The 25,956-nt window shown below is 42.1% G+C and overlaps 1 protein-coding gene across 4 annotated transcripts in view; it reads right to left on the bottom strand.

Moving 5' to 3' along the window:
- helz (helicase with zinc finger) overlaps positions 1–25,956 on the bottom strand; it is a 253,424-nt gene that overhangs the window by 17,199 nt on the left and 210,269 nt on the right. For all 4 annotated transcript variants that reach the window (XM_041216945.1, XM_041216948.1, XM_041216949.1 and 1 more), the window contains exons 28-29: positions 22,796–23,024; positions 21,473–21,980 (exon numbers count right to left, since the gene is read on the bottom strand). In XM_041216945.1, coding sequence (XP_041072879.1) covers positions 21,473–21,980; positions 22,796–23,024 — 737 coding nt within the window. The remainder of the gene's footprint in view (positions 1–21,472; positions 21,981–22,795; positions 23,025–25,956) is intronic.

Below are 25,956 nucleotides of genomic sequence, written 5' to 3'. Positions count from 1 at the left end.
GAGGAGAAATTAGGCTGTTCGGCCCATCGAGTCTGCTCCACCATTCAATCATGGCTGATAAGTTTTTCAAGCCCATTCTCCCGCCTTCTCCCTGTAACCTTTGATCCCCTTACCAATCAAGAACCTATCTATCTCGGTCTTAAATACACTCAATGACCTGGCCTCCACAACCTTCTGTGGCAATGAATTCCATAGATTCACCACTCTCTGGCTAAAGAAGTTTCTCCTCATCTCTGTTCTAAAAGGTCTTCCCTTTACTCTGAGGCTGTGCCCTCGGGTCCTAGTCTCTCCTACTAATGGAAACATCTTCCCCACGTCCACTCTATCCAGGCCTTTCAGTATTCTGTAAGTTTCAATCAGATTCCCCCTCATCCTTCTAAACTCCATCGAGTATAGACCCAGAGTCCTCAAACATTCCTCATATGTTAATCCTTTCATTCCTAGGATCGTTCTCGTGAACCTCCTCTAGACCATCTACAGGGCCAGCACATCCTTTCTGAGATACGGGGCCCAGAATTGCTCACAATATTCTAAATGTGCTCTGACCAGAGCCTTAAAAACCTCAGCAGCACATCCCTACTTTTATATTCTAGTCCTCTCAAAATAAATGCCAACATTGCATTTGCCTTCCTAACTAGCGACTCAACCTGCAAGTTAACCTTAAGAGAATCCTGGACTAGGACTCCCAAGTCCCTTTGCACTCCAGATTTCTGAATTCTCTCCCCATTTAGAAAATAGTCTATGCCTCTATTCTTCCTATCAAAGTGCACTTCCTCACATTGTATTCCATCTGCCACTTCTTTGCCCATTCTCCTAACCTGTCCAAATCCTTCTGCAGCCTCCCCACCTCCTCAATACTACCTGTCCCTCCACCTATCTTTGTATCATCTGCAAACTTAGCCAGGATGCCCTCAGTTCCTTCATCTAGATCATGAATGTATAAAGTGAAAAGTTGTGGTCCTAACACTGACCCCTGCGGAACTCCACTAGTCACCGGCCGCCATCCTGAGAAGGACCCCCTTATCCCCACTCTCTGCCTCCTGCCAGACAGCCGATCTTCTATCCATGCTAGTACCTTGCCTCTAATACCATGGGCTCTTATCTTACTGAGTAGCCTCCTGTGCGGCACCTTGTCAAAGGCCTTCTGGAAGTCCAAGTAGATAACATCCATAGGCTCTCCTTTGTCTAACCTACTCGTTACCTCCTCAAAGAATTCTAACAGATTTGTCAGGCATGACCTCCCCTTGATGAAACCATGTTGACTTTGCCCTATTTTATTATGCACTTCCAAGTATTCTGAAAGCTTATCCTTAATAATGGACTCTAAAATCTTACCAATGACCGAGGTCAGGCTAATCGGCCTGTAATTTCCTGTCTTTTGCCTCACTCCCTTCTTAAACAGGGGGGTTACATTAGCGATTTTCCAGTCCTCTGGGACCCTCCCTGACTCCAGTGATTCCTGAAAGATCACCTTTAATGCCTCCACTATCTCTTCAGCTATCTCCTTCAGAACTCTGGGGTGTAATCCATCTGGCCCAGGTGATTTATCCACCTTCAGACCTTTCAGTTTTCCTAGCACCTTCTCCGTGGCAATGGCCACCATACTCACCTCTGCCCCCGACTCTCTTGAACTTTGGGGATGTTACTTGTGTCTTCCACTGTGAAGACTGACGCAAAGTACCTATTCAGTTCCTTCGCCATTTCTTTGTTCCCCACTACTACTTTTCCAGCGTCATTTACCAGTGGCCCAATGTCCAGTTTTGCCTCTCTCTTACTCTTCATATATCTAAAAAAAACTCTTGCAATCTTCTTTTATATTACTGACTAGTTTACCCTCATATTTAATCTTCTCCCTCCTTATTTCTTTTTTAGTTGTCCTCTGTTGGTCTTTGTAGGCTTCCCAATCCCCCGGTTTCCCACTGCTCTTTGCCGCATTGTATGCTTTCTCTTTAGCTTTTATGCTGTCCCTGACTTCCCTTGTCAGCCATGGTTGCCTCGTCCTCCCTTTAGTATGTTTCTTCTTCCTCGGGATGAATTTTTGTTGTGTCTCCCAAATTACTTTCAGAAACTCCTGCCATTGCTGTTCCACTGTCTTTCCTGCTAGGCTCATCTCCCAGTCAATTCTGGCCAGCTCCTCCCTCATGCCTCTGTAGTTGCCTGTATTCAACTGTAATACCGTTACATCTGATTCCAGCTTTTACCTCTCAAATTGCAGGCTAAATTCTATCATATTATGGTCACTTTCTCCTGAGGGTTCCTTCACCTTAAGCTCCCTTATCTAATCTGCCTCATTACACATCACTAAATCTACAATTGCCTGTTCCCTAGTGGGCTCCACTACAAGCTGCTCTAAAAAGCCATCTTGTAGACATTCTACAAATTCCTTTTCTTGGGATCTACTACCAACCTGATTTTCCCAGTCTACCGCATATTGAAATCCCCCATGATCACTGTAACCTTGCCTTTCTTACACGCCTTTTCTATCTCCTGGTGTATCGTGTGCTCCACATCCTGACTACTGTTCAGAGGCCTGTACATAACTCCCATTATGGTTTTTTTACCTTTGCAATTCCTCAACTCTACCCACACAGATTCTACATCATTTGACCCTATGTCATTTCTTGCTATCGATTTAATTTCATTTCTTACTAACAAAGCAACCCCACCCCCTCTGCCAACCTGCCTATCTTTTCGATAGGATGTATATCCTTGGATATTTAGCTCCCAGTCCTGATCCCCTTGCAGCCATGTCTTCGTGATGCCCACCACATCACACCTGGCAATTTCAATCTGCGCCACAAGCTCATTTACCTTATTTCGTATACTGCGTGCATTCAGATACAACACCTTCAGTCCTGTGTTTTCCATCCCTTTTCTCATTACCGTCCCTTTATCTGATGTGCTTGAAGTTAGATTCCTAGCCCTTTCCAAACACTCTGTCCTATTTTGTGTTCTGGGGACTTTAACAGCCTCTCCTGGGCTCTCCTTTCTTTTCAGTTTTTTCATAACTTTCCATGAAGTTGAATCCATCCCCCCACACGCTAACCTGTGCTTTGTTTCCCATTAGTCATACTTCTTGGAGTTTTACCCTTCCCTCCCCCCCACTTTGGGCTCAAAGCCAGCCCAGTTTGATGGGATGAAAGTTTCTTCTCGCTTTCAGGAAGCTGTGTGCTTTCTACATGAAATGAGCTTGATGCAGTTCTCAGTCCAGTTCTTGGCAGAAGCCAGGCAGCCCACAACTGCCCCATCAGTCAGCAATGCCACAGGGTGCCTGCCATGAGGAATGGCAAAGTTGACAGTATCAAGGCAAAGTCAAGGAGTTGCTCTTTGATCAGAGTGGAGTTGAGGTGCATTGCTGGGGAAGAGTGGAGAGAACATTTGTCTGCATCCAACATTGCTACACATCTCCAGGAATGCTGACATTAGGTGCCCAAAACTAACTGATGTCCCAAATCTTATTGAAGGACATTTTCAGCAAAAATACAGTTAAAATGTAATTATTACTTCCACCGAACTGTCTCTGTCCTGACAGTAATGAACTCAGCAGTAATAGTGAGTGAATCTGAAGCTTCAATAAGCTAAAGGATCAGTTTTCTATTTTGCATTCAACAACAGTATTAAGAACTCTCTCAAGAGGTTCAACACATGCCAAACTGATTGCAAACCTTCCCTAAACTGCTCTGACAAGCATCTAGCTGGCGTGACATTTCTATTTCCCATATTGTGTCCTTGCCAAGCAAGGCCAAAACAAGACAGTATTTTTAACTAGTGATAAGCTGAAGGTCCATTTTGTACTATAGACCAGATCAAATCAGATTAAGCAAAATTTATTAGTACAGTGTTGTGAAGCTATTAATGTATATAATATTTTGGAAAATATTTTTCATTTAAAATAGAGGTTTAGTCTGCGGATGTGTGTCTTAGGTTGATTGAAGCCAGCTAGTCTGGGTGCTTTGATGTATACTAGTTTTGATATGTACGAGAGACAGCGTGCATTTGCATTTTGAATACAGCATTCAAGAAGTGGGATGAACTGACACCTTTCTAGCAGCTACCATGCAAAATATTTATATCACTAATAAAATTAGTACTATGAAAGGGGTTTCATTGTTAAAAGGTGGAGTTCAAAGAGGCTGATGAGACAATGGGAATTTGAATTCAATCAGTGGTGGTAGGTATAACTTCAGCAGTTTTTCTGTGTGCAGGGCAGAGGCAATGGGTCTAACTGGCTCCAGAGTAAAAAGATCCTCATTTTGAATTCGTAAGGTGAAAATGCTTTGCCTGGTGTCTGGTTAAGTCTATGGGTTGCTGTTGCCTTAATGGAGATTAGTTTGGGAATTTGTTAAAAGTTATGATAGTAGTAATTTGTAGCCATGTGTACATATATTTTAACCTGCGTAAATTAATGTTTCATTTAGTTTAATGTAAAACCTCGAGAACTGGTAGTCTGATTCCTGAATTTAGAAACGCATCTCAAATGATAACACTTAAAATTATAGGTTATGACAGCTGTTTAAAGTTTCCTTCTGGGAATTTAAAATAACTCTGCTTTACCAATTGCATTGGTCATAGCAACTGGGGGCTGTACCGGGATAAATTATATTTCTAATTCCTCAGTTGGTTAGGAATTGGTGAATCTTAAGCTTATGAGTACGAGAGGCTCTTTGAATTCAGGTGTTGGAGAGGTATTTTAGAAGTGGTGAGACTGCAAGATGGCTTTGGCAATTGCTAAGACTTGACTGGGAGTAGAAGAGATAACTCTGATTAGGTTGGAGAAAATAACCAAAAGTAAGTTAACAGAGTTGGCAGATAAGTTACAACTGGTGTTACCTGGAGGAACTAGGAAATCAGATATGGTTAAAAGTATAGCACAGCATTGACAGTTGGAAGTGAAACCTGACACTCGTCAGTCACAGCTGAAGGTAGTGAGACTCCAGTTACAAATGAAGACGCTAGAATTTGAACAGGCAAAGGAACTGATAAAGCTCGAATTGGAAGCAAAGGACAGAGAAATGTCTTTTAAAAAGGAATTAGAATGTGCAAAGATGGAGAAGAAGGAAAGAGAAAGGAGAGAGAGAATTCCAACTGCAAACATTGGCAGTTAGAAAGAGATGTCAGTAGGTGAGGAAGGATTCGTCTCTAGAGTAGAACCCAGTGGGGATACATTTAAATTTGTACAAGCTCTTCCAAAGTTTGAGAAAACTGATATTGAGGCATTCTTTATTTCATTTGAGAAGCTAGCTAAATAGATGAAATGGCCACAGGAAAACTAGACATTTTTATTACAGCCTAAGTTGTTAGGTAAGGCACTTGAGGTATATGCTTCGCTTTCAAAAGAAATGTCAGTGAATGATGATGCAGTGAAACAAGCTGTAGCTCAATTTTGCCCTCCTGAGTATGTACTGGGGCTGTGGTTATTTGCGCAACAACACCAGGGGGAGCACCTCCTGTGCATGAACAGATGCAGCTTCTGTCAGTATCAGAGTATCAGCTGCCTGCATTAAAACAAACAAGTTGGCTTGACACAGACCAGCAAAATTCAAGTTACCCATTTTTAGGTCTGTGCAGTCCTTAACAGATTGCAAGTTCTTGTATCTAATTCACCTTTCATTTATTAACCATCCCTTCTGTAAAACAGGCTTCTGATGAAAATGATGAAAATATATCAAGAAATTTGCCAACTTCCACCTTGGAGAATTAATTATAACATTTAGTTTAAGGCCAGCTTTTAGCAAAAATCAATAATAAAGTGTTTTGAATAAAATATTGAAAAAAAAAGGTCATCACCCAATGTGGGATTTGAAGCCATGACTCTGATTAAAAGTCCCATTATCTCCTAACTGGGCAAGTCAGGCTGTCTAGGAGCACCCTGCACAAGCCTTTCCAACTTGTTCACGAACTTTTCATGGGCTATTGGTCTTATATCATTTAAAATACAATCTTATCTGCAGCGATATTAATGCATATCACAGCATGTTGAGACCATTTACAAATTTAATTTTATTCATATATAACCACAAGAATAATGTTGGTATGGGAGGTGTGACATTAAAAACTCCTGTAACCTAATCAACCTTCAGTGACTGCCCAGTAAGTGAACCTGAATTAATGGAACTCAATTTCTTGCCTCCAAAATGGTATCAAGCCTGGAGTGCGTTATCTTTATAGCCAGAGCCAACTTCTAAAAGTTGAGGCACAGTTCTGAATCTGCGCATGTGCCAGCAGCTGCAATGCGGGCCAAGTGCGAAGCTGCAGCTGTCCTGACTCCTTTTCGGTCAGCGGCAGAAACTATAGTGATAACTAATTCCCTGTTTATCAGATTTACTCTAATTTTTTCTACATAACCATAAATAATGCACAGTAGTTAGAAATAGGAACTCTCTTCAACATGAACTGGTTGGAACAAATAGCAGAGATGCATTAAAGGGGCAATTAGATATGTACAGAAGGTAGAAGGGAGTAGAAAGATATGTAGGTTAGGTTAGGTTAGATGAAGTAGGGTGAGAGGAGGTTAATGCATACTATAAATAGAGGCATTGCCAGGCAGGGCTGAATGGCCTGTTTCTCAGCTACTATATTATCACATTAAATCAAAGTATTTAACAAAATAAGGTAAAAACATACTTTAAAATGGGGACTGAATTATGTCTGTGTGTCCTATTCCAGTTATCCCCTAGCCTCCAACCATACCTCAGATGAAAATGACACTTGTTCCTGACTCCTATGTGCATTGCAATGAAAAATCGACAGAATAAAGTGACTGTAGATATTGATAAGGGAAAAAGAAGTGGCGTTTTCAGATTTGGTCTGCACAATACAGATGATGGAGTACTTCAATAAATGATACAGCTGAGCCTCAATACCTGACAGCTGCTTGTAGAGACAACGTTCTCAGTTAGATTATTGCTCTGCATTTTCTTTGCACTTGCTAGAGCTGAGAAATCCACGTAGTTCTCACAGCTTGCACTTGTATAACTGGAGCAGACCTTTCCAACATTCTCCCACTAAGGAAGAAGCTGCCACAAATATCTTCTATTTGGTGGTCTGATAACTATAGAAGTACATTTAAAAAGGAATATCGATAATGTGACTTAGAATCGTCTAAGTGAGGACTCAGCCCACTTAAATCTTTCTGCCTTCATTTAAAACTAGTCCAGGTATAAAACTGGTGTTGCTGATTATTTGTCTGATATAGAAATTAAATGGAATGGGAATGGAAATGAGGTGGATTCCGTAAAGGTGGATCCAGAACTACAAATGACATGTTGAAAATCTACCACTGTAGATTTTCTCATTTCCCTCCCCTGTAAATATAGACTCTTCATAGTGATAGTCTTTAGGAGTTGAGAACTGCTGGTATCAAGTGCCCATTTTTCACATGAATCCAGTGAATGTCAAAAGCCTTGGCAACCATAGAACCAAACAAGGCTCATCTGCCATCCACATGTTTTAATGTCAGCAGTCAATGGATCTGTTTTCCATACCCTCCTGCACCAGTACCATGGTACTGAAGCCATTTGTACTGGCTTGCCTGAGGTCAATTAATTTTCCTGGTCTGTTCCCTCTAAGTATTGCAATAGGGGCAGCCATGCCTTTAATTACTTGTCTCAAACATATTTTTTCATCAATTCCAATTCTTTCCAATCAATCAATCCCCATTCATTTCGATCAAGTATCAATTGCCAATCACTATCTTAAATTCCCAGTTCTATAGTAGCATCACCAAGGTAGTATCACTTTAGTTCAATAACACTATTGAAGGGTACAACAATTCACATTGGGACTGCTTTCAAATTTCCAAACCATTCCTGCTAATCATTGTTCAGAGATTTTTCTTTTGGAGAATGGTAAAGTTCATGAAGAAATGATTTGCAAATGAAAAGCACTGTTTTAAGCATCATAAAATTAAAACACAGCTCCTTTAGAAAATCCTTTGCTGTTCTGTACAGGGAAGAAAAAACTGTTTCTGCAATATATTTGCATGCAAATCTGCCCATTTGACGCTCTTGCAACTCCATCAGTCCCTGTCATTTGCTTGCAAATGGAAAAATCACCAATTACTTATACTGCACTGGTACTTCTTTTAACACTAAGGATTCCTTTGAGACTCCAGCCAGTTTTCCAGAATGAAGAGGCACTGACTCAACTTCTCACACACACGACAAAGAATGAGAGAAAGCACTATATAGAAGGGGAAGGTTCATTATAACATTTAAATAGATCATCGCAGAATGCATGACAAGAGGAACCATAGAAACAGAACGCTCTTTGAGTCAAGTTGCTGGCAACACTCTACTCATGAGACATATCTTGTAATCAAGAAACAAGTGTTTGACAGTCAGGCACTGATGATCATTTCCTTTCCTGGCTAATCATTCACATAAGTCTCGTGTCTCTTACTACACCGTTGATTCTCCTGTGTTTTACTTTCAGTTATGCCAAAGCATCAGGACAAGTGAGCTCTGGATTGTGAACTGAAGCCTAGCAAAGGACCAGTAGCTATTTCTTTCTACAGGAAGTGAATAACAACTGGAACAAGTTGCCAGGAAGAGTGGTAGATACCAGGACACCGGGCTCTTAAGAGACAGCTAAATGTTGTACTGGGAAGACAGCAGGGAGTGTTTTCTGGAAGGATAAGATCAAATGGGCTGAAGGGCCTTATACATTTGAATTTAGTGTGCGAATTGGTGATTTAAAAAACACAAAAACTACTGCTGCAATCACAGATTACTTATGTTTAATTAAAACACTGAAGACGCAATGATTAAAGCAGGAACAAATGGAAATTAAAGTTCCTTTGTGAAGTACGACTGGCTGATTACTTGGCCTGAGACATGAACTGCTCAACATGCCAGTAATCCACTTACAAGCTGCTGACCAGCAACATCTGAAAACAGATGACCAAAATAGATTTTATAATGACATCCTTGGGTACTTAGAACAACTAGGTTACTTGCTTTCTTTCTTTCATGTCAACTTGGATCAGTGTTAAAGTTGTGCATTCAAACCCCATACATGGCATGAATTGAGCACATAATCTAGATTGATCTTTCAGTGGTGTACTGAGGGTGTACTGCATTGTTGGTGCCATCTCTCAAATTAGGCTTTGACTGAAGATGTGAAAGATGTTATGTCACAAGACTGCTGGAAATGATAACTGCCATTTGGCTTATTTTAATTCATTCAGCCAGAAAATTCTGAAGTCCCTGTATTTGAGAATCCAATTTTCTTTTTAAATTCCAGGATTTCTTCTACTCTTCTTGGAAATCTGTTCCACACATGGTGCAATAAAAATTTAATGGCATCATAAATTTACCTCCTATTGGTGACCCATATCCTAATCTTGTGATTCAATTTGAAGCAGCAGTTCAAATTTATCTTTGATTCCCGTAATTATTTTATACACTTTTATAAGATCCCCTCTTCAATGATTCCTTCCCAGATTGAAAATCCCAAGATTTCTCAGTCTTTCCTCATGACTCAGACCTCCAACACTAGGGATCAGCCTCCTCATCTGTTTCTGCTCAGCTATAGCAGTTCGATAGTGCCTCATGTGTCTGAGCAGCCAGAACTTTAGGCAGTAGTCAAGGTACAGTTTGATCAGAGCACTATACAATTTGGTTACTCTTCTCTGACTAGTATTTCACTCTTTTGGCGATGTACGATAGTGGTTATATTACTGGACTAGTAATCTAGAGGTCTGGACAACTAATCTGGAGAAATGAATTTAAAAGCCATGGCAGCTGGGGAATTTAAATTCAGTTAATCAAATAAATCTGGATGAAAAGCTAGTATCAGTAATGGTGACCATGAAACTATCCGACTGCCGTATTTTTGAAACCATCTGGTACTCTAATGTCCTTCAGGGAAGGTGCCCTTACTCAACCTGGCCACATGTGACTTCAGACCCACAGCAGTATGGTTGCCTCTCAACTGAAAAGGCCGAGCAAGCCACTCGGTTTTTATCTATCGAGAATAAAACTTGTGGACCATCTGACATCGAACTAGGTACTGGACATGGCAAAGGCACACATCCTGCCCAGTTGAACCTGCAAAGTCCTCCTCACTAATATCTATGGACTTGTGGCAAAGTTGGGAGTTTTCCACAGTCTAGACAAGTAACAGCCTGACAGGCATGCTCACAGAATCATACCTTTTAGCCAACATCTCAGACTCCATTGCTGACTCTGCACATGTCCTGTCACACCAATGGGACATTCCCACCAGAGGTGGTGGCACAGAGGTATAGTCAGTAGGGAGTTGACCTGGAAGTCCTCAACATCGACTCTAGATCCCATGAAGTCTCACTGGGTCAGGTCAAGCATGGGCAAGGAAACTCCTGCTGATTAATTGAGGGAGGGCAGTAGATGGTAAGGAATAAGTACTCCTTCATGCTGAATGCCATTTAGAAGAAGCATTGAGGGTAGCAAGGGTGCAGAAGGTATTTTGGGTGGGAGACTTCAACGTCCATTGATTTGACCAATTATGGTATCAAGGGCCCCTAGAAAAACTGAAATCAACAGGAATGGAGGAGGAAAGCTTTCCACTGACAAGAGTTGTACCGTGCACAAAGGACAATTAGTTGTGTTTGTTGGAAGTCACTTACCTCAGCCCCAAGATATTACCGCAGAAATTTCTCAGGGTACTGTCCAAGGCCCAAACATCTTCAGCTGTTTCATCAACACCTTCTCTCCATTATAAGCTCAGGAGTAGGGATGTTCGTTGATGCCTGTACAATGTTCAGTACCATTCGCTACTCCTCAGTTACTGAAACATTCCATGCCCACATGCAGCATGAACTGAACAACATTCAGGTTTTGGCTTCAGTGGCAAGTAACATTCATGCCACACAAAGGCTGGGCAACGATCAGCTCCAACTAGACAGTCTAACCACTTAGACCAGCCATATAAATAGCGCAACTACAAGAGCAAGTCAGGGGCTTGGAATCTTGCAGCGAGTTGCTAATCTCTTGACTCCTCAAGGCACAAATCAGGAATGTGATGGGATACTCTTCACTTGTTTCGATGAGTGCAGTTCTCAACACTCAAGAAGTTCAATGCCATCCAGGACAAAGCAGCCCGCTTGACAAGCACCCCATGCACCACCTTTAAACAGTCACTTCCTTCATCAGCGTCACACAGTGGCAGCAGTGTGTATTATCTACAAGATGCACTGCAACAACTTGCCAAGGCTCCTTCCACAGCACCTCCCAGACCTACGATCTACTGCCTAGAAGGTCAAGGGCAGCAAGCACATCAGAAGACTACTGTCAACAAGTTTCCCTCCAAGTGACACACCATCCTGACTTGGAAACTGTCCTTTCACTGTCACTGGGTAAAAATCCTGGAACTCCCTCCTGTACAGTGCTATAGGTGTACCTACACCACATGGACTGCAGCAGTTCAGGAAGATGGCTAACGAACATTTTCACAAGGACAATTAGGGATGGGCATTAAATGTTGCTGTTGCCAGTGATGGTTACAACCCATGAATAAATAAAAAATCATCAATCCATTGGCCTCAATTACTGCTCTGGAGTGTTGGACATGCAATGTGTCAAGTACAAGACATCTAGGTTTTTTTGACTACATTCATAGTCATTCATCAGATACACGTGAAGCTTATTTTTTATTCCTACATACATACTTTAAACTTGGCTGCATTAAATTTTGTCTGCCATTGCTCTGCCCACTCAATATTTTACTTATTTCATTCTGTAATTTCCAAGTTGCCTCCTCCAATTTGACTGCCCTGCCAAATTTGGTACCTGCAAATCTGGCTACTGTACATTGTATTTCTGAATTCGAGTCACTGAAGAAAATTAGAAATAATTGTGAGGCCAACATCAAGCCCATTGATACCCCACTCAGTACCTCCTCCCCACTGATATCACTCCTTTAACGAGTACTTGTTTTCTACCCTACTTCTAGCTATTAATTCCAAATGTTTATGTTGGAGTCCCACAGGTTTGAATTTTACCTGCAGCTTGAACAAAACCCTTTGGAAGTGCAGTTACACTATGTCACAGAGTTTCCCATAGTTATCAATTAATACCGAAAAGTGAGAAGTTTGGTCAGGCTTCTGAATTCATGTTGACTCCAGTTCACAATGTCATCATTATACAGATGATCCCCAAGCCTAATCCTGATAATCAATTCACTTATTTGACTCAGAAAGGAAGAAAGACCAATGGATCTGCTGCTGCCCAGGTCTGTTTTATTAACGAGTTCTTTTCCTCATGGCCATCAAAAGAGTCCCTTACACTTTAACAACAGATGCTTCTTGTTCTCCAATTCTAGACGAGTTTCATCAAGTTTAAACTGAACAGGAAAAGAACATTCAGAACTGCCATAGATGCATCTGTCCATGATAGTATCAGTAGGAGTGACCACCGCACACATTTGTTGTGGGGACGAAGTCCCGCCTTCACATTGAGGATACCCGCCAACTTGTGGTGTGGCCCTACCACTGTGCTAAATGGGATAGATTTCGAATAGATCTAGCAACTCAAGACTGGGCATCCATGAGGTGCTGTGGGCCACCAGCAGCAGCAGAATTGTATTTGAACACAATCTGTAATCTCATGGCCTGGAATATCTCCCACTTTACCATTATCATCTAGCCAGGGGATCAACCTTGATCCCTGGTTCAATGGAGAGTGCAGGAGTGCATGCCAGGAGCAGCACCAGGCATACATAAAAATGAGGTGTCAACCTGGTGAAGCTGTAACACAGAACTATTTGCATGCCAAGCAGCATAAGCAGCAAGTTATAGACAGAGCTAAGCGATCCCACAAACAACGGATCAGGTCTCAGCTCTGCAATCCTGCCATATCCAGTTGTGAATGGTGGTGGACAATTAAACAACGCACTGGAGGAGGCAGCTCCACAAATATCCCCATCCTCAATGATGGAGGAGTTCAGCATAACAGTGCAAAAGATAAAGCTGAAGCATTCGCAACAATCTTCGGCCAGAAGTGCTGAGTGGATGATCCATCTTGGCCTCCTCCGGAGGTCCCAGCATCACAGATGCCAGTCTTCATCAAATTCGATTCACTCCATGTGATATCAAGAAATGGCTGAAGGCGCAGGATACTACAAAGGCTATGGGCCCTGACAATATTCGAGCAATAGTACTGAAGACTTGTGCTCCAGAATTTGCCACGCCCCTAGCCAGGCTGTTCCAATACAGCTACAACACTGGCATCTACCTGGACAATTTTCCACGTAGCCGGCTATGTCCTGGACACAGAAAGCAGGAGTAAATCCAACCCAGCCAATTACTGCCCCATCAGTCTTCTCTCGATCATCAATAAAGTAATGGAAGTGGTTAATAACAGTGCTTTCAAGCGGCACTTGTTTCCCAATAACCTGTTCACTGATGCCCGGTTTGGGTTCCGCCAGGACTACTCAGCTCCTGAACTCATTACAGCCTTGGTTCAAAGATGGATAATAGAGCTGAACCCCCGAGGTGAGGTGAGAGTGACTGCCTTTGACATCAAAACTGCATTTGACAGAGTATGGCATCAAGTAGCAAAACTGGAGTCAATGAGAATCAGGGGAAAAGTCTCTGCTGTCTGGAGTCACTCCTAGCACAAAGGAAGATGGTTGTGGTTGTTCAAGGTCAGTCAGCTCAGCTCCAGGGCATCGCTGCAGGGGTTCCCCAGGGTAGTGCCCTCAGCCCAACAATCTTCAGCTGCTTCATCAATGACCTTCCTTCCATCATAAGGTCAGAAGTGGGGATGTTCGCAAATGAATGCACAATGTTCAGCACCATTCACGGACTGCTTCAGTACCTGAGGAGTCATGTCCAAATACAACAAGACCTGGACAATATCCAGGCTTAGACTGACAAGTGGCAAGCAAAATTAGCGCCACACAAGTATCAGGCAATGATCATCTCCAACAAGAGAGAATCCAACCATCACCCCATGATGTTCAATGACATTACCAAAACTGAATCCCCCACTATCAATATCCTGGGGGTTACCATTTACAAGAAACTGAACTGGATTAGCCATGCAAATACTGTGGCTACAAGAGCAGGTCAGAGGCTAGGAATCCTGCGACGAGTAACTCACCTCCTGACTCCCCAAAGCCTGTCCACCATCTACAAGACACAAGTCAGGAGTGTGATGGAATACTCCCCACTTACCTGGATAAGTGCAGCTCCCACAACTCTCAAGAAGCTTGACACGATCCAGGACAAAGCAGTCGGCTTGATTGGTACATCCACAAACATTCACTCCCTCCACCATCAACACAAAGTAGCAGCAGTGTGTACCATCTGCAAGATGTGCTGTAGGAATTCACCAAGGCACCTTCCAAACCCACAACCACCACCATCTAGAAGGACAAGGGCAGCAGATAGATGGGAACTCCACCACTTGGAAGTTTCCCTCCAAGTCACTCAACATCCTGACTTGGAAATATATTGGTGTTCCTTCACTGTTGCTGGGTCAAAATCCTGGAACTCCCTTCCTAACAGCGCTGTGGGTGTACCCACACCCCACTGACTGCAGCGGTTCAAGGCAGCAGCTCACCACCACCTTCTTAAGGGCAACCAGAGATGGGCAATAAATGCTGGCCCAGCCAGCGACACCCACATTCTGTGAACGAATTTTAAAAAACTTAAGGTTGTGCTCTTTGCGAAACATTAAAGCAAGGATTAAAAAGCAATCTCAGCCATGTTAAACAGCAGAAATAAGAAAATATGGATTCCTGCAGTGCAATTCTCTGTATCTGAATTTTTCTTCCTGCTGAACCAGCATTTGCAATGAAGTCCAAACGTATCAAAATCAATGAGTATTCCAAGGCACATCCAACTGTTACCTGAATAGTCATATTATAAATTTTCAATCCAATGTTGAAATAGTGCACCACTCTTGAATAATTATTGGCATTCGTGCAAATCACTGAGCTCCACAGTAAAATATCAGTGACGGCACAATTCATCTAAAAATTAAAGACAAAGCACAAAAGTGCTGGCTCCGCTTATTACAGCTCCCAAAGCTGCTGGGTTGCTTAACATGCCAACCACCTGCTGACTGGGTTTCTGCCAGAGTGTACACAGAAATGAAAGTGTTTTAATCATGAAAGGTATTCTTGGCAGCAATGACCATGCACTGCTAGCAGTGCAATGAGCCAATTCAGATTTTTAAAAGTGCTGGGATTAGAACACTCCACCTGCAAATCTCATGGAATTCACCAACCAAGCTGGGTTAATAATAATCTTTTACTGGTGAAGAATTGTGAGGCAAGAAGAGGCCATCTGGAATTACGTCTCTTTACTGTCACTTTCTCAAACACAATGGGCAGGATCTTTGGGTGATTGGGCGGGTGTGGTGGTTGGGCCCTGGAGCGGCCCCCAACCGTGATTTCACGTTGTCTGGCCAATTAATGGCCAGCCAGCGTGAAAGGTGCGCTGAAAGGCTCAGCACTGCTAGGGTAGGGGTGGGAGGAGGGAGAGTGCTGAAGTCTTTGCAGGCGTGGCACATCGCGCAATGAAAGCTCCCTGAAGGCAGAGAGCAAAAGAACTTCAAACAATAAAGATTTGGAAATGCTGGAAAAAACATCCACACATCAGACTTCCTCACATTAACATACAGATTACAAAAATACTGTCAAAACATTTTTATTTTTTAAAAATTAATATCGGAAACCTCATCTTGGCCTGTGGATGAGGTTTCCTCAAAAATCCAAAGGTTGGCCAATTCGAACAGCAAGAAAAAAAAATTGCACTTAATTAATACATTAATGGCCTTAATAGGCCTCTTAATTGTCGGTGGGCGCGCTGCCGACTCTTGCGCACACCCGCCGACCGAAGTATCGTGCAAGTGCGCGATGACGTCAGAACCCTCACCCGATTGGGTCGACTAGGCCTGTATTTACTGGAGTTTATTAGAATTATAGGAGATCTCTTGAAACATAAAACTCTGACAGGGATGGACAGATGGATGCAGGGTTAATATTTCCTCTGGCTTGGGGTGGGGGGGGGGGGGGGGGGGGGGGGGGGGGGGTGGTGGTGGTGGTGCTAGAACAAGGGGTCACAGTCTCAGGGTACAGGATTTTCAGAAAGCTTTTGATAAAGTCCCACATAAGAGGTTAGATCATTCAGGACTGAGATGAGGAGAAACCCCTTCACTAGAGGGTGGGGAACCTGTGGAATTCTCTACCACAGAAGGCTGTGGAGGCCAAGTCACTGAATATATTTAAGAAGGAAATAGATAGATTACTAGACGCTAAAGACGGGAGAGAGCGGGAGTATGGCGTTGAGATACAGGATCAGCCATGATCATACTGAACGGCGGAGCAGGTTTGAAGGGCTGAATGACTGACTCCTGCTTCTAATTTCTATGTTTCTAAATGGCCTACCTCTTATTCTGAGAATAGACTGGAGGGAGTTTTGTGGTTGATGCGGTATTCCCACTGTCAGCCAGGCTACCGGGGAAAGAGAGGAAGATATGGTGCAGAGCAGAAGCTCTTGCTCACGTGGAAATGAAAAATTCCAAGACCTGTGGGCCCCACACAAGTGGCCAATTCTAAACCTGGCAGAGGCTAGCAATGAAATCACCTGCATCCCCGCTTCATTATTGGGACTGGAGTGAAAAGAGGTGCTCCACTGATTTTTTTAATATATTAAATTTTCACGGGATGTAGGTGTTGTTGGCTAGGCAACATTTATTGCCCATCTTTAACTGCCCTTGAGAAGGTGTTGGTGAACCGCCTTCTTGAACCGCTGCAATCCACGTGGTGTAGGTGCACACTGCTGTTAGGAAGGGTATTCCAGAGCTTTGGCCCAGCAACTGTGAAAGAACAGCAATACAGTTCTGAGTCAGAATGGTGCGTGGCTTGAAGGGGAAGTTGCAAGTTGTGCTGTTCCCATGCACCAGCTGCCCTCGTCCTTCTAGGTGGTAGAGGTCACAAATTTGGAAGGTGCTGTCTAAGGACCCTTGGTGAGTTGCTGCAGGACATCCTCTGGATGATACACACTGCTGCCATTGTGCGTTGGTGATGCAGAGAATGAATATTTAAGGTGGTGGATTGGGTGCCAATCAAGCAGGCTGCTTTGACCTGGATGCTGTTGAGCTTCTTGAGTGTTGCTTGAGCTGCACTCATCCAGGCAAGTAGAGAGTATTCCATTATTACGCTCTTGACTTGTGCCTTGTAGATGGTAGACAGGCTCTGGGGAGTCAGGAGATGAGTTACTCGCCACAGAATTCCCAGCCTCTGATCTGCTTTTGTAGCCATAGTATTTATACGACTGGTCCAGTTCAGTTTCTGGTCAATGGTAACGCCCAGGTTGTTAATAGTGGGGATTCAGCAATGGTAATGCCATTGAATGTCAAGGGGAGACGGTTAGATTCTCTCTGGTTGGAGATATTAATGGCCCAGCACTTGTATGGCATGAATATTACTTGTAACTTATCAGCCCAAGCTTGGATGTTGCCCAGGTCTTGCTACACATGGACCGTATCAGTGTCTGAACAAAGTGAATGGTGCTGAACATTGTGCAATCATCAGTGAACATCCCACTTCTGACATTTTGATGGAGGGAAGGTCATTGATGAAGTAACTGAAAATGTTTGGGCTTAGGGCACTGCCCTAAGGAACTCCTACAGCTATGCCCTGGGATTGAGATGATTGACCTACAACAACCATAACCATCTTCCTTTGTGCTTCATTTGCTGATAAAAACTCTGCCAGTGTGGAAGTGATTTACACATTCAGCATATCTCCGCCGTTAAATCACAGTCCAGGTTCTCAGCATCCCTGGGCCAAAAGGAAAAAGCAAAATAAAGCACAACTAAGGTTCCTGATCACTATCGAGTGGCTCCTGCTAAAAATTGCGCGTGTGTGAATATCAGATGGGGACTCAGGTTGAGTATGCTACCAGCATGGTGAAACCATCCTTCGTCATCTAGGCTCAAACTTGAAGGATGATTACCTGGAAAAAACTTCAGGGGAATCAACACTCATTTGAACTATAATGAAAACAAAGTTCTGGGAATATTCAGCAGGTCTGACAGCATCCGTGGAGAGAGAAGTAGAGTGAACATTCTGTCTCAGATATGGTTCTTCTTCAAAACTGAACTGCCATTTTAATTCACCACCTTGCTCTCACGCTCACATTTCTGACCTTGGCATGCTGCAGAGTTCCAATGAAGCTCAATACAAGCTCGAGGAACAGCACCTCATCTTCTAATTAGATACTCTACAGCCTTCTGGACTCAGCATTGACTTCAACAATTTTAGATCATGAACTCTGAGCTCCATTTTGATTCTGCTTTTTTGCCATGCGTTGGTCAGAAACTTATTTTTCATGTTTTTGCTTTCAGACAGAGCTGTTCATTATTCTGCCATTCACACTCACTCTGGCCCCTTCCCTCAAAGTCCACTTGCTGCCCCCCCCCCTCAGTGCCCACTTTCCCCCAAACTCCTCACATTCCCCCATCCCCCAACTGCCCATCTCACTCCCACACCCCCTATCTCCTGGCCCCAATTCTAACGTTTCTTTCTTTATAATCATCACTACTCCCTTGGCTTTTGCTCTATGACATTTTGGTCATTTGATCTCATCCAGCCGCTACCCTATCCCTGACCTTCCCTTTTGTTCTTCCTTCAGCCCCCCCCCACCCCACCAAACCGCCCCCACCTTTTCAACAGCATAAGACCCATCAGAATTTTACCTTTCTTCAGTTCTGGAAGAGTCATGTTTGACTCCCCACAGATGCTGCCTGACCTGCTGAGCATTTCCAGCATTTTCCTCCAATTTGACTAAAACTTACTGACAACCGTCTGAAGAATAAATCGTTACCATGTATCATCTACCAATCATTATCTATCTGCACAAACTATCTGCAGACATTTCGGATATTCAGGACTCGCCAAGATAAACCTCCTGATGAGGTACAATACAATATTACAAATAAAGAAAATAAACAAATGATTTTGATGTAATACTTGTAAGTAAAGCAACTTAATTCTTCTCTGCTACATAGTAGCAAAGTAAGGAGCATCTAACACTTCAGACTGCTGTGCAAAGTCATATCTACAGGTTAAACAAAATGAAGATGGATCATAGCCACAACAGTCTCACATTTTTCTATACCCACAAATACTGCTATTGGCACTTATTTAAGTTGTTTGCTCAAAGGGTTTTGGTAATCTTGATGCCAAACTTCACATTGGATGATCAAGATGGCATTGCGCAATGCCCTACTCCCTCAGAACTTTGTCCAACTTGCAATGCCTGAAGAAATGGATAACTGCGGCACACACACCAGTTTTTACGAAAGGGAGCTTTCACATGTAAAATACATTTGAAGCATCAAAACAGCTGTATTATTAATCATTACTTTGCGTTCAGCTAATCTGAATATTTGGTTCCAATGGGTAAAATATTCATTTCCCAGTTTAAGTCATTAAGTCCCTAGCTTACTCTATTTAAATACCAAAGGTTTATTTCAAGGAGAAAGAAAAAGGGATGGGGGCAGGGTGAGAAGATAAGCTAAATACTGTCAGAAGCACTCCAACTCACTTTGCTCAATTGCCACTATGGTTAATTGAGAATCCAAATATAGCTAATAATGGGGAGGCAGTGGCATAGTGATATTGTCATTGATTAGGATCCCAGAGACCCAGGGTAATGCTCTGGGTACCTGGATTCAAATCCCACCACGGCATTAAAAATCTAACGATGACCATGAAATGATTGTCATAAAAACTCACTAATGCCCTTCAGGGAAGTAAATCTGCCGTCCTTACTTGGTCTGGCCTCCAGGTTGACAGCAATGTGGTTGATTCTTAAATGCCCTCTGAACAAGAGCAATTAGGGATGGGCAATAAATGCTGGCTTAGCCAGCAATGACCACATCCAATAAACGAATATAAAAAAAATTGCTCTTCTGATCAGTAAATAAATAAATGAATGAATGAATCATAGATTCATGAAATCATTTGATTTCAATATGATCATGTTAGTTTGTTGGCAAAGTGTGCAAGTGCAAGTGTTTTTGATACTTGAAGGTGCTTTACTATCTTGGCTACTTAATGGTGGGTAATGTTTATTCAGTAAACATGCACGTGTGAACTATGTTTACCAGCATTGGGTGCAAGGTATTTTCTACAATTTTTAAAAATCCTTTCATAGAGCGTGGGCCAGCATTTGTTGCCCATCCATAATTGCCCTTGAAGGTAGTGGTGAGCTGCCTTTTTGAACTGCTGCAGTCCATGTGATGTAGGTATGCCCACAGTGCTGTTAAGAAGGGAGTTCCAGAATTTTGACCCAGTGACAGTGAAGGAACGGCGATATAGCTCCAAGTCAGGATGGTGTGTGGCTTTGGAAGGGAACTTCCAGGTGGTGGTGTTCCCATGCATCTGCTGCCCTTGTTCTTTGAGGTGGGAGAAGTTGTGGGTTTAGAAGGAATTGCTACTTGAAGCTCCAACACTGTTGAAACCGTAACGCTTCTGGGCTTATCAGCAGTTTCTATTGTACGACACTGCTTTCAGGAAAGTAAAACACCACAATACTTCATCTATTAGGAAAGAGGAGAGCATTTTAATGGAGAGCCACAAGCTTAATTTCTCCATTCTGGCAAGGAAAGCTATGGGCAGCCTGTGTGTGTCCTGAACTAATTGCAATGATTTCACAGGGAACTGATGCTTCAGGCTGAAGCTGGCCAAGGTAGGAAAATTACCACTATTGCAGTGGATTTCAAACTCCAAAATAATTATTCTAAAATAATATTCTGCATCATTTTTTCTCATGATAAAGATGGGAGATATTTTTCTAGCTTTTCCCCTTTCTCTTAGCAATGATATACTCCTACAGGCAATCCATTTCAATTATTTTGACGCAACCTCAGTTGGATACACAGACAGTAAAGTTATTGGCAGTTTTGTTTATATTTTGGAGAACATGTTAGATGCAGGATATAGAAAAACAGCTGGAACTCAAGTTGTATGAAAATGGCATCAATATCAGTTGCAGCTGCCACTAGTACAGGGTAGGTCACCTTAGTTATACCTCAGTATCCCAGAGTCTGGAAGGATAGTCTTGAGATAACCAGGATTATCCATAGGCATGATTAGAAATGCACACAAAATGCTTGGAAGGGTTCACTTGCCACTGAGGGCTGAGCTGCTAAGAATTTAAGAGTGAAGTGCCTTGGTGCTATCTTTTACAAGCACATAAGCTAGAGACGACAGGAACGTAAAAATATACACAACTTTCAAATACGTGATTCCCCAAACATGATGTTCTGTGAAAAGGTGACAATACTTCATAACTGGCTTGTGAAAACCATCCTGAGGTAGTGCAATGAAGATTTATAATATACACAAAAAGAATCAGTCACAAGGACATTACATAAATGATGCTCTATTGCAGACTCACTCTGAGAGAGTTGGGAAAGGCAAATGTATGTATCAAAGAAGATCTGATAATGTGCAATTACAAAAGGATCCTTACCTTTTCTATGCTGTGAAGCGAAGAAACAGATACTGTTCGAGAAGAGATTGGGTGAAATGAGTCCTCTCTACTGTTGTGTTGGTGCTGTAGAGACATTATGGGATGTGGTTCTGCTCTGTGAGGCAATTGTGAAATGCCATATGGTATACTTTGCCCCAGGAGGTGGTTCTGTTGCATACCAGAAAGCGTCCATGAGCCCTCGGGTTGCAGGTACTTTGAAGAAGGTGGCGGCGTATGTCCTGAAGGTACTGGGTATGCGGGATTATACATTGGTTGCTGCGGCAGCTGCTGAAAGCTAGAGTTGTTGATGGGTTCAAGGGAAGAATTACTGTCATTCAAATTTGGATACTGGCTATTGTGATTTGTGTTAGCTGTAGGAAGATGTACAGGAGGATTTCTGGTCTGAATCTGTCTGTATTGTAACAACCGGGACTGCAGGGGCATCTCATTCAGTTCTTTATTTTCAGTCTGATCTGAAGGTGTTGTCTCTCTTAATAAACCTGGGAATCTGAATGAAAAAAAATCCAAATCTTGATATCTATTTATTTTACTGTTAAGCTTAACTATTGTTGATTAACATTCTTTTAAAATAATTTTAATTGTAAAATACAAAAGCATTAATTGTCAACTAACAATTAATTTCTGACAATCTTCAATATCCACACACAAGCATTTCCAACAGGGATTGCTGAAACCAACAGGGATAGTAATCAGGAGTGAGAGCCCAGGGTGGTGTACTTAGTATACAAAACAGCCACCATATAAGTAACATAAAACTACTCTCTTTGCTTCGACTTTCAAGAAAAATGAGGATAAAGTCCAACAGCAGTCTTGTTGAGTAATTCATTAAATTAAAAAAAAGCTAGAAGCTTTTTTTCTTAAATACACTATGCATATTAAGTTCCTCCCCTGAGAAATGCACCAATATGTAATATGACTGATCTCCAGGCTGGTGCATTTCCAAGGTGAGGACCAGAAATTTTTGTCCATCCACTGATCTCAGTTTCTATTGTTCACTGAAACCAATGGAAAGCTGAGGCTAGACTGGTGTCTAAATTTTGGAACTGCAAAAAACAACCAGGTATCCAAAAATCAAACTATCAGCTCTCTTACAACCAGCTGTTAATTTCATGTTTTATTTTCAATTTAACATATGCATGTCCTTCCCTGAGAAGCACTTCTTTATAAGGCCATGGTAGACCTCGCCATGGAGATTCTGTTAACAGATAGCATCCTCAACATTAACATTAAAGTAGAAGTTACTAATATGGTTCAACAGTACAAAAATCTCAAAGCTTTAATGCATTGCAGTTAAGACATTACCTTTGATACGTCGGTCCATTTTCCTCTTCAGGATTATTGCCATGTTTCCACTGCCCTTTGACAGCATGTTGTGTATACCTGACTTGTTGCTGGGATGGGTGAGCAAGCTGTTGTAGTTGGTGAGGATATGATGGACTCCCTGTATTGACGTAGTCCTGATGTTCATTCCACGGGTGAATTCTTGAATGCTGTCTCATGAGATCTTCAGCTGTGTTGGTATGCAATGACTCTACAAGTGACACCATGGATTGGAAAAAAACAGATTAAAGTGACATCTTTGCTGACTAAAAAATACTGAAATCTTTCAAATATTGATTACTACTGAAATAGTTATTTAAGATTGTTGATAACAATTTCCACACAAAAGAAATTCTGTAATACAAACATAGCATTAAACATCCTAAAAGCCATGGCCTCATGTTTTTTAAATCAATGCACAATGCCAGACTCAGAAACTCTTTTCAGCCAAATCGCGAATAAGCGAAAAACCTGTATGCATACAGCATTTTATCAAGTCCTCAGGGCATCAAGGTTTATGATCAACCAATTTCTGAACTGCAGTCATTATTAAGCAGGCAAATGTGACAACAAGATCCCACAAACAGCAAATGAGATGGATGGCCAGATAATCGGTTTTAGTGGAGTTGGTTGAGACAATCAGAGAACTCCTTTCTCTTCTGTGAGTAGGATCAATTCGATCTGTCAAAGTAGTCAGGGCCTAGCTTTAATGTCTCATCCAAAAAGTGCCACCTCCAGCAATGCAGCTCTCCCTCAGTACTTCTCTGAAGTATATTATGTGTGTTCAAGTCCTTGAACAACTAAAGTCACTACGCATACTCGAATGATTAAGTCAGCAATTTTTACAACTCATCTTTAAAAGTAATGGTGGATAGAATGCATTTTTTAAGCCATGGTACTGATAAATAACACAATCGTTGACAGATAGTCATTTGGTAGTATAGAGCTATAGTTTTGCTGAAAAGGAGAGACTTTTTTGATGAAACTTTTCATCTTGCACTCACCAGGACAATTTGCAAGAAATTTCAAACAATGTTTGGCAGTTAACTATCAGTCACCATCAACTGGCGCATTCGCCATGGCAACACCTCTACCAATCAAAGTCCACTTGCCAATCAATCAGCACTCTCTTCTCTCAGTATAACTATGCTGCTTCCTCTGACAATTGTCCTGAAGAGTACATGCTGAAAAGCTTTGGCAAAAAAAGGCCTCCTTTTTCAGCAAAAATCATCGACAGGTTAGTTACACTGAGGCACATACAGGATATATATGATTGTGTTATATTTTTTGAAAGTATTCCCCTGCCAGAATTTGGGTACACCAACAACAGATTAATGCAAGACAGATGAACACAGAATAAACTCTTACACTTGTGAAATTAGATTTTATTTTAAAGGCTCAAGTTAAAAATATCTATGGCTAACTGGAGGAACAACACCTCATCTTCCGACTAGGCACTTTACAACCTTCCGGACTGAATATTGAATTCAACAACTTTAGGTCTTGAGCTCCCTCCTCCATCCCCATCCCCTTTCTGTTTCCCCCTTCCTTTTTTTTCCAATAAATTATATAGATTTTTCTTTTCCCACCTATTTCCATTATTTTTAAATATTTTAAAATCGTTTATGCTCCGTCCACCCCCACTAGAGCTACACCTTGAGTGCCCTACCATCCATTCTTAATTAGCACATTCATTTAGATAATATCACCAACACCTATGTGTTCTTTTGTTCTATTGTTGTTGACATCTTTTGATGATCTGCTTCTATCACTGCTTGTTTGTCCCTACAACCACACCCCCCCCTCCACTTCTCTCGCTCTCTCTCTCCGCCACCCCCCCCACCCCCCACACACCTTAAACCAGCTTATATTTCAACTCTTTCTTGGACTCGAACTCAAGTTCTGTCGAAGGGTCATGAGGACTCGAAACGTCAACTCTTTTCTTCTCCGCCGATGCTGCCAGACCTGCTGAGTTTTTCCAGGTAATTCTGTTTTTGTTTTAGATTAACATTCACCTTGGTTCCAAAAATGCAAGTGCGATAACCTTCAATTTGAAACTCCAGGTTTCAAACCTCTGTCTGATGCACAGAACACTCTTCCAAAATTTAATTCTCAGCATAAACTCCTCTGATAATTTAAACATACAAATGCTGTATTTCTTAGTCAACTATGTGGAAAAAGATGATTTGCAGCTTTACATTCTAGTCACTGCACCAAAGTTCGTGCAGCCCATGGAGTGAGAAACTGTTGAAAAGTCCGTTAAGGCTGGGCTAAGTATCTACTATAGAACATATGGCAGTCTCCAGAGAACAGCCTCTTTATGCATGTCTCAGGACCTTTAAAAGCAATGCTTTAAGTACACATGGCATAAAAATAGTTTTAAAGTGTACATTTTCAACCTAGTAAGTGAAATTATGATTTCCTGAACAGGTTATCTTTTAGAGGCCTTTTGTCACCAGATCATATCAAGTTCTGCTTTACGTTTCCAGTCATCCTCCACTTCTAATTAAATCAACCCACTTTACATTGAAACCGAAAGCTCTCTCATGCATTTCTTACAGCAGCTATAAGGTACAGTTAACTGTTGCTGCTTTTCCTGAAGCCACAAGATGGCTGCTTCTTAGTAGCTAGAAGGCAAAGTTATATTTATTTTTGCCTGTACAAGTAGAATGATACAAACTTTGTCTTTGTTCCCAGTTGTCCTTAGATTTGAGGATCACAAATTTCTGCCATGGGTCTTCATGTGACCGAATAGGTCAAAGCTCAACCTGCAGGTCTGTGGGCACATGGGGAAGGGCATCCCTCGAGGCAGTGGGATCCGGAACACAGAATTTATTTCCTTTTCTTCACTGCTCTGCCTTATCACCAAGATGTTGTGACTCAAAACATGCTGCAGCTTGGACAGACAAGTTGTTGCCATTCTGCCGTGGATCAAGGAAAGCTTCAGCATATCTTTGAAGCGTTTTTTGTCCTCCCCTGGAGCGTTGGCTATTTGAGAATTGTGAAAACAAGACCTGGTGGGGGAGACACTTTTTGGCCATCCAGACACGCGTGGCCAGAAGATCAAAGTTGATTTTGCAGGAGTTTTGCCTGAATGCTTGTGGAACTGGCTTCCAGGAAGACACTAGCGTTTGTTTGACGGG

Source organism: Carcharodon carcharias, chromosome 22 (assembly GCF_017639515.1).
Source record: "Carcharodon carcharias isolate sCarCar2 chromosome 22, sCarCar2.pri, whole genome shotgun sequence".
In the NCBI taxonomy this organism is placed as follows: domain Eukaryota; kingdom Metazoa; phylum Chordata; class Chondrichthyes; order Lamniformes; family Lamnidae; genus Carcharodon; species Carcharodon carcharias.
Note: the sequence above shows the minus strand (reverse complement) of the source record. Positions and strands in the feature narration are given on the sequence as shown.